The following is a 16,634-nucleotide window of genomic DNA, read 5'->3' as shown; positions in this document are numbered from 1 at the left end:
TGACTAGGGAGTCTTCTGGACGTATTGGATCTCAAAAGAAAAGGCAGGGTAAGGTAGCAAAGACAGGGTTTGTGCTCCGCAAGGTTTCTGTTTCACCAAAGAAGAGTCCAGGGTGTACTTCTAATCGTCCCTTCGTGATGGGTCCGGATTTGACCCATCACGAGCCATAAATGTTTTATGTTGGAACTACCAAGGGATCGGGAACCCTTGGATAGTGAATGGGCTTAAAGGGTTGGTTACCCTAAACATTCCCAACATAATTTTTCTTAGTGAAACAAGATGTACGGTTCAGGAGATGGATCGTGTAAAAGTTCAATTGGGTTTCCACAATGCATTCGCGGTAAAGTGTAAGATTTTGAGAAACCCTAATGTGAGGGTGTCAAGAGCAGGAGGCTTGTGCTTACTATGGAGAGAGGATATTAAGGTGTCCCATAGCACCTACTCGGATAACCATATTGATGTCCTTGTTGGAAATGTGAGTGACATAAACCGTTGGAGGTTTACAGGTATATATGGTCATTCAAAGGTGGAGCTACATCATTTGACCTGGGAGTTAATCAGTAAATTTGGGTGCAACAATAATAGACCTTGGGTAATTGGAGGGGATTTTAATGAAGTACTTAAGGCTTGTGAAAAGGAGGGGGTCCTCCCAGGTGCCCTAGGAAAATGAAGGCCTTCAGGAGGCGCGTGGAGGGGTGTCTTCTGTGTGATCTAAACTTTGTTGGGCCATGCTTCACTTGGAGGGAAAATCGTGCAGGACAAGAAATCAAGGTATGTCTGGATCGCTTCATGGCTACCCAGGAATGGACGGACATTTTCTCGGTGTCCCGGGTTACCAACTTGAAACCTTCAAAGTCAGATCACCTTCCGATTCTGTTGGAGGTAAGCTCTACTAGACCAAAGAAGAGGAGGAAAAAGAAGAGTTTTCATTTTGAAGCTCATTGGTTACAAGATGAAGAATGTGCCAGCGTTGTGAAAAGAGGTTGGGAAGACGTAGAGGCAGAGATCCTTTTCAAACTGTTTGTTTAAAGATTGAGCACACTAGACAAGCTTTGTGGGAATGGAGCAAGCATAAGTTTGGTAATTTGAAGGCTGAGATTGAGCGCACAAGGGCAAAATTGGCTGTGTATTTTGATAAATCATTGTCTGCATACCCTGAAGAGGAACGTATGGAACTGGAAGCCAGGCTAAATGATTTATTGGTTAATAGCATGACTATTGGAAACAACGCTCACTAGTTATGTGGTTGTCTGAAGGTGACATGAATACTCAGTTTTTTCACCAAAGAGCTAGCAACAGGAAGAGAAGGAATGAGATGAAGGGACTATTCAATAATGAAGGAGTTTGGTGCACGGAGGATACTGAGTTGGAAAAAATTGTGCTTGACTATTTTGGTAATTTGTTTACAACTAGTCACCCTACAAACATGGAGTTGTTTACTAATCTATTTCCACAAGTTATCTCAAATGAGATGAACATGGAGTTAGTTAAGGAGTTTGAAGAGAGTGAAGTACTCAAGGCGTTGAAACAAATGCATCCTTTGAAGGCCCCAGGTCCAGACGGTTTCTCCCCCATATTCTATCAATGCTATTGGTCAGTGGTGGGCAGGGATGTCACTGCCGCGGCGTTGCTTCATGAACTCTGATTCTCTGCTTAGGGAAGTGAATGATATCTTTGTCACTCTGATACCTAAAGTAAAAGAGTTGGAGCATATGCAACAACTTAGGCCAATTAGCCTCTGGAACCTGTTATATAAATTGGGGTCCAAGGTACTAGCTAACAGGTTAAAGCCTCTTCTTCATGATATTATTGCTCCAAACCAATGTGCCTTCTTTCCCGGAAGACAAATATCGGATAACTGTCTCCTTGCATTTGAGTTGTCGCATTTTTTGAAGAGGCGCACTGGTAATTCACAAGGTTTTAGAGCTCTGAAATTGGACATGAGTAAGGCATACGATAGGGTTGAATGGGATTTTATCGAAGCAGTGATGCACAGTATGGGTTTCCATCATACCTGGATCAACTGGATTATGGGGTGTGTGAAGACGGTGTCATACTCCTTTTTATTGAATGGGGAACCTAGAGGATGCCTTATTCTATCCAGGGGCATGTGTCAAGGTGACTCGATTTCTCCCTATCTCTTTTTGCTTTGTGCTAAAGGTTTGTCCAGAATGTTAACTCAAGTAGAGGAGCAGCAACGTTTGCACGGGATCTCTATTGCTTCTGGGGCTCCATCTATAAATCATTTATTCTTCGTTGACGATTCTTTCATCTTTATGAAGGCGGAAAAAGAAGAATGTGATAGGTTGAAGGAGATTCTGAAACTTTATGAGGAAGCCTCGGGTCAACAAATAAATTTCCAAAAGAGCTGTATCTCGTTCTCCAAGAATGTTGATATGGATTTCCAAGAAGAATTGGCTACTGTTTTTGGGGTGGTCAGAGTTGATAAACATGACAAGTATTTAGGTCTTCCAACTAAAGTTAGCTATTCAAAGACGGAAGCCTTCCAATTCATTACTGAGAAGACCATAAACAAGATGAAAGGTTGGAAAGACAAGACTCTTAGTGTAGCTGGGAAAGAAGTAATGATTAAAGTGGTGGTCCAATCTGTGCCTGTATACGTGATGAGTTGCTTTGAATTACCGAAATATTTGTATCAAGAGATGCATAGATGCATGGCAGAATTTTGGTGGGGGGATTGAGAGAATGGAAGGAAGATACACTGGCTAGCATGGGACAAGCTGTGTGTCCCAAAAGACGAAGGTGGTTTAGGATTTCAGAATATGGAGTACTTCAATCAAGCTCTCCTTGCCAAACAAGGTAGAGGTTAATCAGGTACCCTAACTCTCTGCTTGGTAAAACGTTGAAGGCTAAATATTTCCCAAATAGTGATTTTATGCATGCAAGTGTAAGCCCCAGAGACTCTTATACATGGCGGAGTCTTATGAAAGGTAAAGGTCTCTTAGAAAGAGGTATTAGGTACCAGATTGGCTCGGGTAGAAATGTTTCTGTCTGGTCAGATCCTTGGATCCCTAGACCATACATGTTTCGACCCTATGCTGAGCCTTTTGAAGGCTTGGAGGACTTACGGGTTGCGGATTTGATTTGCCCGAAGTCTAATGATTGGATGCTTAATTGGCAGGAGGAGTTATTCTTCAAAGATGAAGTTGAGTTGATACGTAAGAATCCGCTTAGTTTGAGAAACCCGGAGGATAGACTAATATGGCATTTTGACAAGCATGGTATTTACACTGGCAAGAGTGGTTATCATATTGCGAGAAGCACTGCCTCTCTTCCTACACAAGCCTCGATGTCCAATATAGATGGTGACATGAGATTATGGAAGTTAATTTGGCGGGTTAGGGTTCAACCAAAGGTGAGGAGTTTTATTTGGAGACAGTGTAAGAATATTATTCTGACAAAAGCTAGCCTGACCAGAATGGTTCAATTAGATGACCAGGTATGTGTTTTTTGTCTATTTGAGACTGAAACCAATTTACATGTCTTTAAAGATTGCAATGTTATTGCATGTTTCTGGTTATATAGTTCTCTAGGGCTACATGCTAGAAGCCATGCGACTACGTCCATAAAGAACTGGGTTCTTGATATGCTAGACATACTCATAAAGCAACAAATTGATGTGTTTTTTATGCTGCTTTGGACGATTTGGTCAGAAAGGAATAAATTAGTTTAGGATGGGGGGACTTTCAACCCCCATGCATGCAGTTATTTGGGCCATGCATCTGCTTTTTGAATATCAACGTCTTCATCCTCTGAAGGTGCCAACAAAGAATAATAGAGGGGCTGCTCCAAAATGGATGTTTCCACCTTGGGGGAGACTAAAAATAAACATTGATGGTGCTTATAGGAGTACTGTTGGGAGAGGAGGCATTGGAGTTGTGATTCGTGATGATATTGGTAGCTTCAAAGGAGCATGGTCCAGAATGATCCCTTATTTGAGTTTAGCTTTTCATAGTGAAGCTGAGGCCTGCAGGGCAGGGTTACTTTTAGCAATCCATCAGGGTTGGAAGGAGGTGGAAATAGAGAGTGATTGTTTCATCCTTGTTGCTGCCATGAATAGGCAAGCGGAGGATAACTCAGAAGTAAGTCGAATTCTTGATGATTGTAGAGATTATATGCAAGCTTTTGATTATGTTAGGATTCGACATGTTTATCGTGAAACAAATAGGTTAGCTCACTTTGCTAGTCTTGATCACGTTGTGGATCTTTCTTTAGTTGAGGCTCCTGATTTCTTACAGGATGTTCTCTATGAGGATTTTTGTAACGCAACTATGCACACTCGGGGTACAGGTACTACATCCCCCACCCCCCCCCCCCCCCCCCCCCGATGCGGCAAAATATTATTAATAATAACTTGGGCATAGGGATGAGCCTCCCAGCTTGACTGGGCTTCAAACCCTACTATTTAAAAAAAAAAAAATTAGGATAGCTAAAGTTAAAATAGAGTCACTGAAGAGTCTAATGCAACTGCTATTTTTAATCAATTAAAAAAAAAGGCTCCCAATTAGCTAAGAAACTAAGATATAGAGTTTGCTAAAGATACTTTAATAATTGAATTGTCTTGTCAATCAAAGGATGTATTTGGATCTACGACTCATGGTTCAACACATCAAGGCTCAAGCCTTGTTTGTATAAACTGGTAGGGGCCAAGACTCCTCATATGGTTTGGGTCGGGTCATCATCTGGCTGAAATATCAGGGCTGAGTCGGGCCATCGAACAAGTTTGGGCTATTTTAACAAGTACGGACCATTGCGTCAAGCACAGCAGAGCCCAAAAGAAAGGAAATTTTAATCGGCGGGCAAAGTATAAATATCATTTTCACAATTCTGGGATAGTTCCTTTCATGGCTCAATTTAATCACCAATCAATAAGAGACAAGATACAAGAGGAGAGAATGCAGGTTGAATAGACTATCACAGATTGAAAAATTACATTACAATCGAATTTAATTTAACAAACCAAAGAACAGAACCGGCGCGCTTAGCTTTCTTCCGATGGAGGATCCGAATTGAGATCCAAACCCGAATCCGCCTCCGGCCTTTTCTCTTCCTCAAAGTCTCTTGCTTCGAAAGAGAGCCTCAATTTCTCTGATGTCGTCGTCAACTTAGGGCCGGCTGCTCCTTCCGGTTTCCCAAACTGCCTGGCCGCCACGTGTATCCTCCTGATTATGGTAAAGAACTCCTCCACCTCCTCCTCCGTCACCACCGCGCCGTTATCGTCCTCCGATTTCGCTCTCTTCCCGTCAATTTCGCCCTCATCGTCGCGCTTTCGCTTTTCTGCATCCATTATGACAAGGTTTGTGTGTAAATTTTCAATTCTGGGTTTGTACTTTGTAACTTTGTATTATAGAGCTTGCTTTGGACTTTTGATTCGGTCTTTGTTTTCTTCTTTTAAAACTCCTGGCTGGCTGATTAGTGATGCCATTATAATTGAGATGCTCTGCGTCATGCCAGTGACGTTTGCAACGTGCATCTGCAATTTGGAAATCCACTGCTTTTGGTTTTGGTCCTCGTTTGAAGTCCACTTTGCTCCAAACTGTACATGACAAGAATAAATTATAGAAGACCGAGGACTCATGTTTAACATTAGTCGTTTTATAGAACATCGGCCGGATTCGTATTCTTTCCAATTTTGAGTTGACCGATTCGTTGCACAATCCGATTCCATTCATATGACTGAGACTCGCATTTCTTCGGCATACACTAAATTCAGAATTGCTTTCAAGTATAGAATATGAATTCTTACTAAAATGTTTAATTGTTTATAACAAAACCAATATTTTCACTTTAGAACAATTCTAATTGATAAACAAAAAGCCAGTCAAATTTTATTTTTTAAACCCAGTTTCAATTTTACTCTAAAGGAATTGGTTGAACACACACATTAATCTAAAAATACAAATTGCAAATGAATGGAGCCAAAGCAAATGTCAAAATGGTCAGACTAAACCAGTTCAAGAAATGTTTTCTTAAGCTCATAGTCTCAACAATTGTAACCACAACAAATCCAAACGCTAAAGTTACAGCATCCATGCCACCAAAGCCCATGAAACCCAATTAACTCAGATCAAATTCCGGGTCCGGTTCCGCGTTCAAATCGAACCCCACATCCTCCTCCTTCGTAGTCTTGGCCATCCCTTTGACGCCGTCCGCCTCCTCGTTACTCTCGATCATTGCCCTCAACTCTCCGTCCACATATTTACTTCCACCGCCGTTAGCGCTCTTAAAGTAGTTGATTGCCACGTGTATGCGCTTGATGATAGCGAAGAACTCCTGAACCTCGTCCTCGTTCACTGTCGTTTCATCCCGCGCCTTCTTATGCTTGTGCCTCCCCGAAACGACGTCGTTGCCGGCCTGCTTTCTCTTCTCTGCCTCCATTGGTTGTTTTGTTTTAGAATGAAGGAGGCGTACATTCGCCCCGTTCTATTTATCATAAAAGATTGGAGAGGACACTGTCCTCTGTCAGCGCCGTGAAGATTGTGGGCTAGCAAAACTCCAATAGCATCGCGACACGTTGCGTAATTCTGATCGCGTTTCCGGGGTTTAAGTTTCTGCGGAGATTTTTTATTTTGGTGGTTGAGTATGACTGTGACTGTGTGACGTCAGTGAAAAATGGAGTGATGACATTGGCTGATGTATTGAACAAAGCCAGTTTCACACCCTTTAGAGCAAGTTCACCCGTAGTCAAGAAAAGGTAAAGTCGAGAAGTCAAGAATTCAACCAGTTAAGTTACTATTCACTGCCACTGGACATGGGTTTACACCCGTTGTTTTTCTTGCCCGATCAACACTGTTCACTAGTGCTGTTCACGCAATTTCACTGTTCACTAGTGCGGTTTCACTGTTCATCAGATTTTTAAAAAACAATTTTTAAAAAAATATGGATGATGAGAGCTATATGAAGAAGAGGAAGGTGTAACTATGAACTCTAGTATTTTGGGTGTGAGATGTTAGAAAAAATTGTAGGTATTTATTGAGAAATTTTTTGTATGATTTTTAGATTTTTTTACATATTTTTTTCTGCCCGTTTTCTTACCGTTACCTATATTACATTCATATTAATTCCTAGCAGTCAGATCCATTTTTACTGTTGGCTTGGTCGACCCAGATTTGTTGACCGTTGGGTTCAAATTCCCAAAGCAACCAACAACTCTCAGCCACGTGCGCCCACTATCATCATTAATTGTCGCTACGCGACAAAAAACCGAATCAGTTGTTCCTTCAACATGTGGCGCTCCCCCATTCGTCCGTGCTCTTCACGCCCTCTCTCTTTCGCGTCTCCTTCTGCGCGGCCCCCTGTGACGTCAGCCACGTTCTGCTGCAGGCCGAGCTGGCAGCCGGCCAAGCCTAGGCAAGAAAATGGGCATGGGCTTGGAATTTTTCTTGCCCTTGGTCAAAAAAAGCCTATGTTTGCCTGGTTAAATTTGGCCCGATGGAGGGGAAAATATATATTTGCCTGGTCACCACATCATCATTCCATGCTTTTGCCCGGTCATTCATGAACCGCTGCACTTGCTCTTAGGCCTAATTAAACCTTCTTTCTTTGGGAGAGTATCAGCTTTGCAGCAGATGGAGACACATGGCTCATATCAGATCCAATGGTCTACCATTTCTCCTTACCTTCACAACTACTTTGTTTCTTTCCTCTCTCTTTTACTTTGATGTTCTTCTTTACCTTCTCTTTCTCTCTCTTCTTTTTCCTTTTGTTCTTCCTTCACTATCAGATGAAATTTTCTCTCTCTCCTTATCAATCTCTTTTGCACTTAATTAAATTGCCAAGAATCATGTTGACTAATTTCATTACAATTCTCAAGTTTTTAACTAACACTTCCAACTCCTTGTTCCCAGGGGCGGATCCAGGATTGAAACTTTGGGCGGGCTTGAATTTCTTAAAAAAAAAAAAATTATATATATATTATGGAGAATCTCGACGTTGCGAAATTTTTTTATTAATTTTAAAAAAAGATACACCTAGTCAGGGGAGGACGTAGTGAGCCTTACCCCTCAAATGCATATCTATACAAAACTACTCATAGGGAGTCTTCTAACACAACTTCTGCAATACAAAAGCTACTGTATATACAAAAAGAGATACAATTGAACTATATCACATGCTATGCTAGGACCATAAAAGATGCTTGTGCTTTCTGACAAACAACTTCATGTGTTCAGTGGCCTAAGTCAGTGTGGCCAACTGTATGTGCATTATCAAACTCACAATTCTCACAACAAGAATGTGAACCAGGGGTCCATTTACTTGAATGCCAAGGGCCATACATTGCACCATTTCTAGCATCTATATCCATCAATTCAACCGTTCAATACACATTTACACTGGCATCCATCATAGAATTTTGGTTTTTGAAATATATCACTAGCTACCTTGGTATTCTCACTATTATGTATTAAATAGTTTCATCCCTTTGGAGCGCATGCAAATTTATTCTTGCTGAGAAATGCTTTTACATAGGAGCCTAACATAGTACACTAAAGGGCATATACAGTTTAAACCCACTTGGTAAGTATTGAAATCAAATAATCAATTAAACATTTAAACCCACAACAATTGCACAGCATAAATAACTCAAAGAAGACCCACCAGCCACTGATGGACCTTGACAAGTTTTGAAAACAATCAATTAATCAAACCCACTTACCCACATCAATTAAACATTTAAACCCACATCAATTAAACAATAAATTGCAGATTTGCAAAACAAGGAGAATGAGAGAATGATGCATACCAGATTTCCAAACCAAGAGAATTTGACCGCAACCTTCATTCTTCAATCCACGAAATCTTCAATCTAATACAACCTATGAACATGAATTTCACATCAATCCTTAAACCCTATAAATTGCCCCAAATTGGATTGATTCAATTAAACAAAATGTTACATTGAATCATTGCCCCAAATTGATGTTGATGTCTTGATCTCTGAGAGAAGTGGAGAAGCCGAGAATGCCAGAGCTGCAGAAGTTTAGAGGAGGAGGAGGAGCCGAGGAGAGACGATTAGACGAACTGGAGGCTGGAGCGTAGTCGAAGACTCGATGTCGACTAGTCGAGTGAACTGGAGTCTGCCAGTCAGGAGTGGGTTTAGGAATTAGGACGGGCTTGGGCTGGACAATAGGCAACTAAAAAAAAAAGCATACATCTAATTTTTTTTTAAAACCCAAAAATCTCAGACGGGCTTGAGCCCGCCCCACTTATAGTGTAGATCCGCCCCTGCTTGTTCCCATGAATCAATTCCATTTCAACAATCCTTCTAAACCCAATCAACCTACTAAACTTGGCACCATCCATCAAAATTTAAGAAAATCAAAATAACCCATATCAAATTTTCACTTGATTTAGTTGATGCAACCATAGATGATGGTGGAGAATTTGATGATCAAGGTGACGTAGTGAGGTTTGGCGGAGATCTCTGGCTGGCGATGTCGGCTTTGATTTCATCAGATCGGAGGTGATTTGGTTCCGTCTAGGATGACTGGAGAGGTCGGCTTGGATTTCATCAGATCAGAGGTGATTTGGTTCCGTCTAGGATGACTGGATTTGGAATTGTCAATTGTGATGGAGATGACAAGCTTGGCATGATACAAGTTTTTGTGATGAATGGGGTTGAATTATCAACTTGCAGCTGACAACAACATGGAAGAAAACGATAAGAAAGAGAAGGGAAGAGAGAGTAGGGACAAATATTTGAATGGGTATTATTGTAAATCAGTAACTCAAAAGTAATATAAGCCATTGGATGTAATATGAGCCACGTGTCTTCATCTGCTGCAAAGCTCAGGAAGCTCAGGTAATAATATAGGTCAGGAGAGGATCCTCCCCCTTTTTCTTTTGGACAAACGTCCAATTAGACCTTTTAGAGCAAGTTCACCCGCTGGGTCACCAGGTCACTCACTATTCACTGCTTTTTAGTGTTAATTTCCATCATCTGGGTCACGGGCACAGTTTTTATGGTGACCTAGTGACTCAGGTCACTTTGCAGGTCACGATGGTGAACCAGAGGTGAACCAGAAAGTGACTCCGGGTGACCCAGGACACGAAATACATTGTGCCCGTGACCCAGAGGGTTAAATTAACACTTAAAAAGTAGTGAATAGTAGGTGACCTGGTGACCCAACGGGTGAATTTGCTCTTAGACATCATGTTGGATCTAGTTTGGTTTGGGCCTAAACTCAAAGACGATAACTGCCAGAGAGAGACTTGCGTGGGGCACCCGCACCACGTGGATATAGGGTTGACCAATCAACCCCCAGCAGGGGGGGTCTTTTGGGTACTGCACTTTTAAAAAGCAGAGGCAGTTTCGAAACAAGGAAAAAAAAATTCTGATGTCTGATTGGCTTGTCCTATATCCATGTGGTGGGGAAGCCCCTACCTAAGAATTTCTCTAACTGCCAAAGATGATTTCCAACAAAAGAATTACAGTGCGGAACGAGTCTGTTGCTAGTCAAGTGTATATCTATCTATACTATTATTAAGAGAACCCACTTTGTTAGCCAAAGTGACTGTGAATTTACGTAAATATCCTTAGACTATAGGTTTAATTTAAAATACTTTTTAATATATGAGAGGTGTTATGGTAAATAGTAAAATATAAATATAAATAAAAATTCAGAAAAAAAGGAAATTCATCCCACTTTCTTCCCACATCATACAGTTGTAACTTCATACTTTTTTTTCTCTAAAAAAGTAAAAATAAAAATAAAACTGTTTAATACATGTATCAATAAAGATTAGTTTTTATAATTAACTTTGGACGAACATAATAATAAATAGAGGAATATGGAAAGTCTCAATTTCCTTTTCGGAACTTGCTAAAAATGATCTCACCCATCTCACGTTTGCAATATCAGTCTCTATATGTGAACAAGTGAACCCCCCCCCCCCCCCCCCAATGCTCGAGCTCAGTGATAAGGGAGGAGAGGATCCTCTCCTGAGCACTTACTTCACCTGAGCTTCCTGATCTTTTAATAAGATGAAGACACGTGGATGTGTCAAATCTAATGGCCCAGGATTTCTCTTTTTCTTCACAATGACTTTGTTTCTCACCCCTCTCTCCTGATCTTTTTCCTTCGTTCTTCTTGTCTTCCCTTTCTTCTTTTCAAATCTATTAGTCTATATTTCTTGAATTCAGTTTTCAGGTAAAAAAAAATAAAAAGAACCTTGACTAATCTCTAGACTGTTCTTCTCTTCCTTCACTGCTTGCCGATCATGAAAGCACTCTCACTTTTATCCCAATCAAAATAGGTTGGTTTCTTCTGGGTCTGAATTTCGGGGATCAAATTTCTTTCATTGGAAGCAAAATATGGTAAAGGTTTTTCCTTTTTGGTCACATCATGGCGGTTTTCGAACTCATAATGTAGAGATAGAATTTAGATGCCAAAAAAGCCTAACAATCACTCAAATACAAAGTAGAAACGCAAAAGAATTTTGTTTATTTAGTCATTCAAGTTGAGGACAGAGAGGAACTGAGTATTGATTGTTTCTTTTTGGAGCTCAAGATGTGGCCTTTAACAAAAAGAAGCAAGCTTTGGGAGAAATTTTTGTTGCCCAGGCATTGCATTCATTCTTATGAAACTATCTTTCATTGTTAGTTTCCTATCAACAAATAGATCTAATTAAGTAACTCAAGTATAACGCAATGAAATATTAAAGAGAAGGAACACATATTGAACTCATCAATTCAATTCCAACCCCAAATTCAAGCCATCTGTTAAATCCCAACCCCAAATTCAACTCATCAATTGAATCCTAGTCTCAAATTGAACACGAAACATTGTTGAATCTTAAATTGATGAGAAAGAAGAGGGGGAAGAACTGTTCAGAGCGGCAGAGACAGGATGCGTGGCAATTTGGTTAAGTGCAGAAGAGATTGATAAAAGAGAGAGATGATAAGGCTTAGATGTGGCAAAATAGAGATTGAAAGGAGAGAAATGTTTTGTAATAAGAAGATCTTAATTTGATAAGGAAGGAAGAAGTAGTGAAGAACATAAGGAAAAGAAGAAAAGGAAGAGAGGAAGAATGAAGGAAAAGAAGATAAGGAGAGAGAGAGAGAGAGGGGTAAGAAACAAAGTCATTGTGAAGTAAAAGAGAAATCCTAGGCCATTAGATTTGACACATCCACGTGTCTTCATTTGATTAAAAGGTCAGAAAGCTCAGGTAAAATAAGTGCTCAGGAGAGGATCCTCTCCCCAGTGGTAATTGCTAAGCAATGAGCTCTAGTATTGCCCACTTGGCTTCCTTGTGTCTTTATATTTTTCTTGTTTTGGAGCTCTGTTTCTATATATGGTGTAAATTCAAACCAGACAAACCCTACAATTAGAGGCAAAGGCTACCGTTTGATCTCCATTAAAATATGATAGTATTAACCGAAAGGTGAAAGCATTGAAAATCAATTCTACTTGGTTACTTTCTTACATGCTCTTTCTATTTCATTCCTCCCCTAATTCATCCCTCTCCCTGCTTCTTTCCGTGGCCTTTTGGACTCAAATGGTTAGCAATCAAGCTATCTTAATGTCTGTTCCGTTTCATATGTTCACCAATCCGAGTCCTTATTTTTTTGGCTACACAGATTACTAAAATTCATGGACAAAAACAAAATTGAAGAGAATGGAAAGTCAAAATATCTTCGATTTCCCTTCTTCTCTTTTGAATTCAAACTCTATTAATTCTCAAATTTTTTTGTTACGGTGCTTGATATGGAAACTAAGACTTCACCAACCTCACATATGAAGTTGACTGTTGACTGACTATCCCTGTATTAATCTATGGACTTCGTACACTGAACCCCCTCACTATCAGTCTATGTGTCTCAGTCTCTGTTAGGACTCTGGTAATATATAGGCAACGTGCTCCACTACCAGTTTCCCTTCGCTGTGTTTTTATTCTCTTCTTCTCGTTTTGATCATCAGCTTCAATGGTGTAATTTCGACTCACACAAAGCCTACGATTAGAGGCAGAGGCTATCGGTTGATCGCCATTGAAGAGACACCAGATGGAGGGTTTCCAGGTTATCTTCATCTCAAGCATAAGGGCAAACTATGGTCATGATATCCCCCTCTTGCAACTCTTTGTCAAATACGTATTTAGCTTAGAATACAAGCTACTAAATGCATATATGTTCGATCTGTTTACTTCACATTTGGGAGCCAAAAAACTTGATTTTTTTTTCAATGCATTTCAGTGTTTTAAGAAAATGTGGGATCGATGTTCATGATGTTTGGTTTAATGAAACTTTTTTTTTGAAAAGTAGGTTTATTGAAACAATTAACGAGTACACTCGTTTAGAATGGCATCCCTTATATATTCGGGAGCAGTACCAAACCAAGTTTGGTCAACACTATTACAAAGAGCTTTATTGGCTAGGATATGAGCTACTTTATTGGCTTCACGGGGAGCATAAACCACCTTGAAATCAACAGAGCTATGAACATGATCCTTTAAATCTTCAAGAACAAAGCTGAGCAGGGAAAGATCATGTTCATTCTGGTTCACTGCTGCTGCCAAGATGGCGCAATCTGTTTCAAATATGACCTTCTCCAGATTCATTCGTTCAGCTAATGTGACCCCTTCCATTAAGGCTGCTAACTCGGCATGGAATGGTGAAGTGATATGCCTCATAGGCTTTGCTGCTGCTGCTCTAAGTTGACCATCATGGTCGCGGACCACTACTCCAATTCCAGCCCTATTACCTTGCGCAACAAAAGCTCCATCAGAATTGCATTTAAGCCACCCTGCTTGAGGCACTGCCCAATCTTGTCTCTGCACCCGAGATTGCTTTTCACAACTATTAGCTTTTAGAAACTCTGTTAGCCAGCCAAAAGCCATTAACACAGCATCACAGGGATGTTGTTTCGTCCCTTCCCATACCTGAGTATTACTATTTTTCCATATAGCCCAGAGAAGAATTAGAACTTTGCCAAATTGCTCTTTACTCAAGCTGCCCACCAACTGTAGGAGCCAATCTTTCACGTCGAAGACATGCATGGCGGGTACTTGAATGTTTGCTGCTGTCCATACTTCACGTGCATAATTACAATGGATGAAAAGATGCGCATTATTCTCAATCCCATGTCCACACAAAGGACAAACCATATCCCCCACATAACCTTTTGTACTTAAACAAGATCTTGTCGGTAATATATTAACACAGGATCTCCAGTCCTGAAGAGCCACCTTGTTAGGGACTGTGGCATTCCAAAGAGCCGCCCACAATCTAGAATAGGGATCCGGGATCGATGGAGGGGCCAAAACTAAACCCAGTAATATATCACGAGCCACGTAGTAAGCACTATTTGTAGTAAATACACCTTTCTTATGAAAATGCCACACTAACCTGTCTCTTGGAGAACGTCGACTGAGTGGGATTTTAAGAATTAATTCCCTATCCACCGGTGAAAACCACTGAGCAATCTTGTCTTCATCCCAAGTTCTAGCTCCCGGAAGAATGAGTTCAGACACTTTCGTTGGGGCATCTCTCGGTTGCGGTGAACATGGACTACGTGGGTAAGAATCTGGTAACCAGTTGTCTCTCCATACATCAATATCTTCACCATTTCCAACCTGCCATCGGAGGCCCTTCAGTAATACCTCTCTGGCCTCCCAAATACTACGCCATGGAAAAGAAGGGTGAGCACCCAACTCTGCATGTAAGAAATCCCCATTAGGAAAATATAAAGCTTTATACAGTCTTGCAATTAAAGAATTCGGATTCTTCACCAATCTCCATCCTTGTTTGCTTAGCATCGCCAAATTAAACCAATGCAAGTCCTTGAAACCCATCCCACCATCTTTTTTTGGAACACATAACCGATCCCAAGACCTCCAATGTATTTTTTGTTTCTCGTCAGAATCTCCCCACCAGAAACCCGCACACAACTGCTGCAAGTCCTCACACAAACCCAACGGCAACATATAGCAATTCATGACATAATTAGGTACTGTTTGGGCCACTGCTTTGATTAAAATTTCCTTACCGGCTCCACTAAGTAATTTCGCACGCCAACTAACCACCTTCTTTGTCAGTTTCTCTTTCAAATAGCTAAAAGCTGCTGTCTTACTCCTCCCCACATATGTAGGTAACCCCAAGTAACGCTCATGTTTATCGACCCTCTGAACACCTAACAAGTTGGCCAAATAATTCTGCTTAACCATCTCAACATTCTTACTGAAAGCGACCTCACTTTTCTGCAGATTAATCTTCTGTCCCGAGGCTAATTCATATGTATATAAGATATTTCGAAACTGTTGACATTCTTCTTCGGTAGCTGTTCCGAATAAAAAATTGTCATCTGCAAATAGCAGATGGTGTAGTTTGGGTGCAGATGGTGCCAATTCAATCCCACTAATCCACTGGTTCTGGACAAAATGCTCAATCAAAGAGGAAAGACCTTCAGCACAGAGTATAAACAGGTAAGGCGATAATGGATCACCTTGTCTAATACCTCGAGTAGGCCGAATATATCCATGAACTTCTCCATTTAACAGGAAGGAGTACCTAACTGTCCGAATACTCGTCATAATCAAATTAACCCATTCCTCATCAAAGCCCAATTTTAACAACATGGCCTGCAAGAAAGACCATTCTAGTCGATCATAAGCTTTACTGATATCCAACTTAAGAGAAAAATGACCATCACCTCCCCTGCGATTATTGTGCAAGTGATGGGCCACCTCAGTAGCTACCAAAGTGTTATCAGAAATCAAGCGACCTGGTACAAAGGCGCTCTGCAATGGCGATATTATATCCCCTAACAACTGCTTCAATCTGTTTGCCAATACCTTTGAACATATTCTATAAAGAACATTACAGAGTGCTATAGGTCGAAGATCAGTCATATGTTTCGGATCTTTCACCTTTGGAATGAGTGTGATATGAGTAAAGTTAACATCCTTGATCATCACTCCGGAATAGAGAAAGGAGCGCACTGCGGTACACACATCAGGTCCAACTGTACTCCAATATTTTTGAAAGAAGAAAGGCGACATACCATCTGGTCCTGGGGACTTTGAAGGATGCATGTGAAACAAGGCTTGCTTGATTTCGTCATTAGAATAAGGGGCCAACAAAGTTTGATTCATAGCAGGAGATACCTTAGGCTGCACAGTATCCAAAATCAGATTCATAGCTTGCATATTAACTCCCTCTGTATGAAACAACTGCTGATAGTACGTGCTTACTACTCTCTCAATCCCCTTTGGTTCATGCACCCACTGATCATTAGTGTCAAACAAACCCACAATTCGATTCCTGTGCTTCCGATTTGAGGCTCGTCTGTGAAAGTAGGCGGTATTACGGTCTCCTCCTTTCAACCACAATGCCCTAGATCTCTGTATCCAAACAGTCTCCTCTTGAGTTAACAATTCCTGAAACCGGGCATGCAATGTCTGCTTCTCAGCATAATCAGCTGCGTTAAATGGCTGTCGTAGTAACTCATCCAGCCTCGTCCTCACTGCCTTCATCTCGATCTGACGAAACATAAAGGTCTGTTTCTGCCAACCTGTTAGTTCACGACTTGTTTGCTTAATACGTTGGCAGATCTGACTCATTGGATCTCCCTCAGAAGCATACTGCCAACCACGTTTGATCACTGATTCACACTCTT

The 16,634-nt window shown here is 40.8% G+C and overlaps 3 protein-coding genes and 1 long non-coding RNA gene across 4 annotated transcripts; 1 reads left to right on the top strand and 3 right to left on the bottom strand.

Annotated features, from left to right (window-relative positions):
• The first annotated feature begins 295 nt into the window (after positions 1-295).
• LOC121052879 lies at positions 296-1,645 on the top strand. The gene is made up of 4 exons (XM_040518816.1): positions 296-506; positions 758-882; positions 969-1,167; positions 1,257-1,645. The coding sequence occupies exons 1-4, from the start codon at positions 296-298 to the stop codon at positions 1,643-1,645; spliced, it is 924 nt and encodes a 307-aa protein (XP_040374750.1).
• Positions 1,646-5,002: 3,357 nt separating this feature from the next.
• LOC112199667 (protein NIM1-INTERACTING 2) lies at positions 5,003-5,308 on the bottom strand. The gene has a single exon (XM_024340642.1). It carries the CDS (start codon positions 5,306-5,308, stop codon positions 5,003-5,005), a length of 306 nt encoding a protein of 101 aa, XP_024196410.1.
• Positions 5,309-5,852: 544 nt separating this feature from the next.
• On the bottom strand, positions 5,853-6,407 carry LOC112198030 (protein NIM1-INTERACTING 2). Its single transcript, XM_024339038.2, has one exon. It carries the CDS (start codon positions 6,397-6,399, stop codon positions 6,079-6,081), a length of 321 nt encoding a protein of 106 aa, XP_024194806.1. The 5' UTR covers positions 6,400-6,407; the 3' UTR covers positions 5,853-6,078.
• A 1,622-nt stretch (positions 6,408-8,029) lies between these two features.
• On the bottom strand, positions 8,030-9,661 carry LOC121053010. Its single transcript, XR_005810511.1, has 3 exons — positions 8,919-9,661; positions 8,765-8,837; positions 8,030-8,316 (listed from the first exon to the last, which is right to left on the bottom strand). It is a non-coding gene; the product is annotated as an uncharacterized LOC121053010 (long non-coding RNA).
• Positions 9,662-16,634: the final 6,973 nt, after the last annotated feature.

This window comes from Rosa chinensis, chromosome 4 (genome assembly GCF_002994745.2).
Source record: "Rosa chinensis cultivar Old Blush chromosome 4, RchiOBHm-V2, whole genome shotgun sequence".
Taxonomy (NCBI): Eukaryota; Viridiplantae; Streptophyta; class Magnoliopsida; order Rosales; family Rosaceae; genus Rosa; species Rosa chinensis.
This window is presented reverse-complemented; position numbering and strand designations above follow the sequence as displayed.

Coding starts and splice junctions, on each gene's coding strand:
- LOC121052879 (XM_040518816.1), top strand. CDS start 296: ATGGATCGTGTAAAAGTTCAATTGGGTTTCCACAATGCATTCGCGGTA. Junction 883..968: donor ACCTTCCGATTCTGTTGGAG/GTAAGCTCTACT, acceptor AGAATGTGCCAG/CGTTGTGAAAAGAGGTTGGG. Junction 1,168..1,256: donor TGCATACCCTGAAGAGGAAC/GTATGGAACTGG, acceptor GGTTGTCTGAAG/GTGACATGAATACTCAGTTT.
- LOC112199667 (XM_024340642.1), bottom strand. CDS start 5,308: ATGGATGCAGAAAAGCGAAAGCGCGACGATGAGGGCGAAATTGACGGG.
- LOC112198030 (XM_024339038.2), bottom strand. CDS start 6,399: ATGGAGGCAGAGAAGAGAAAGCAGGCCGGCAACGACGTCGTTTCGGGG.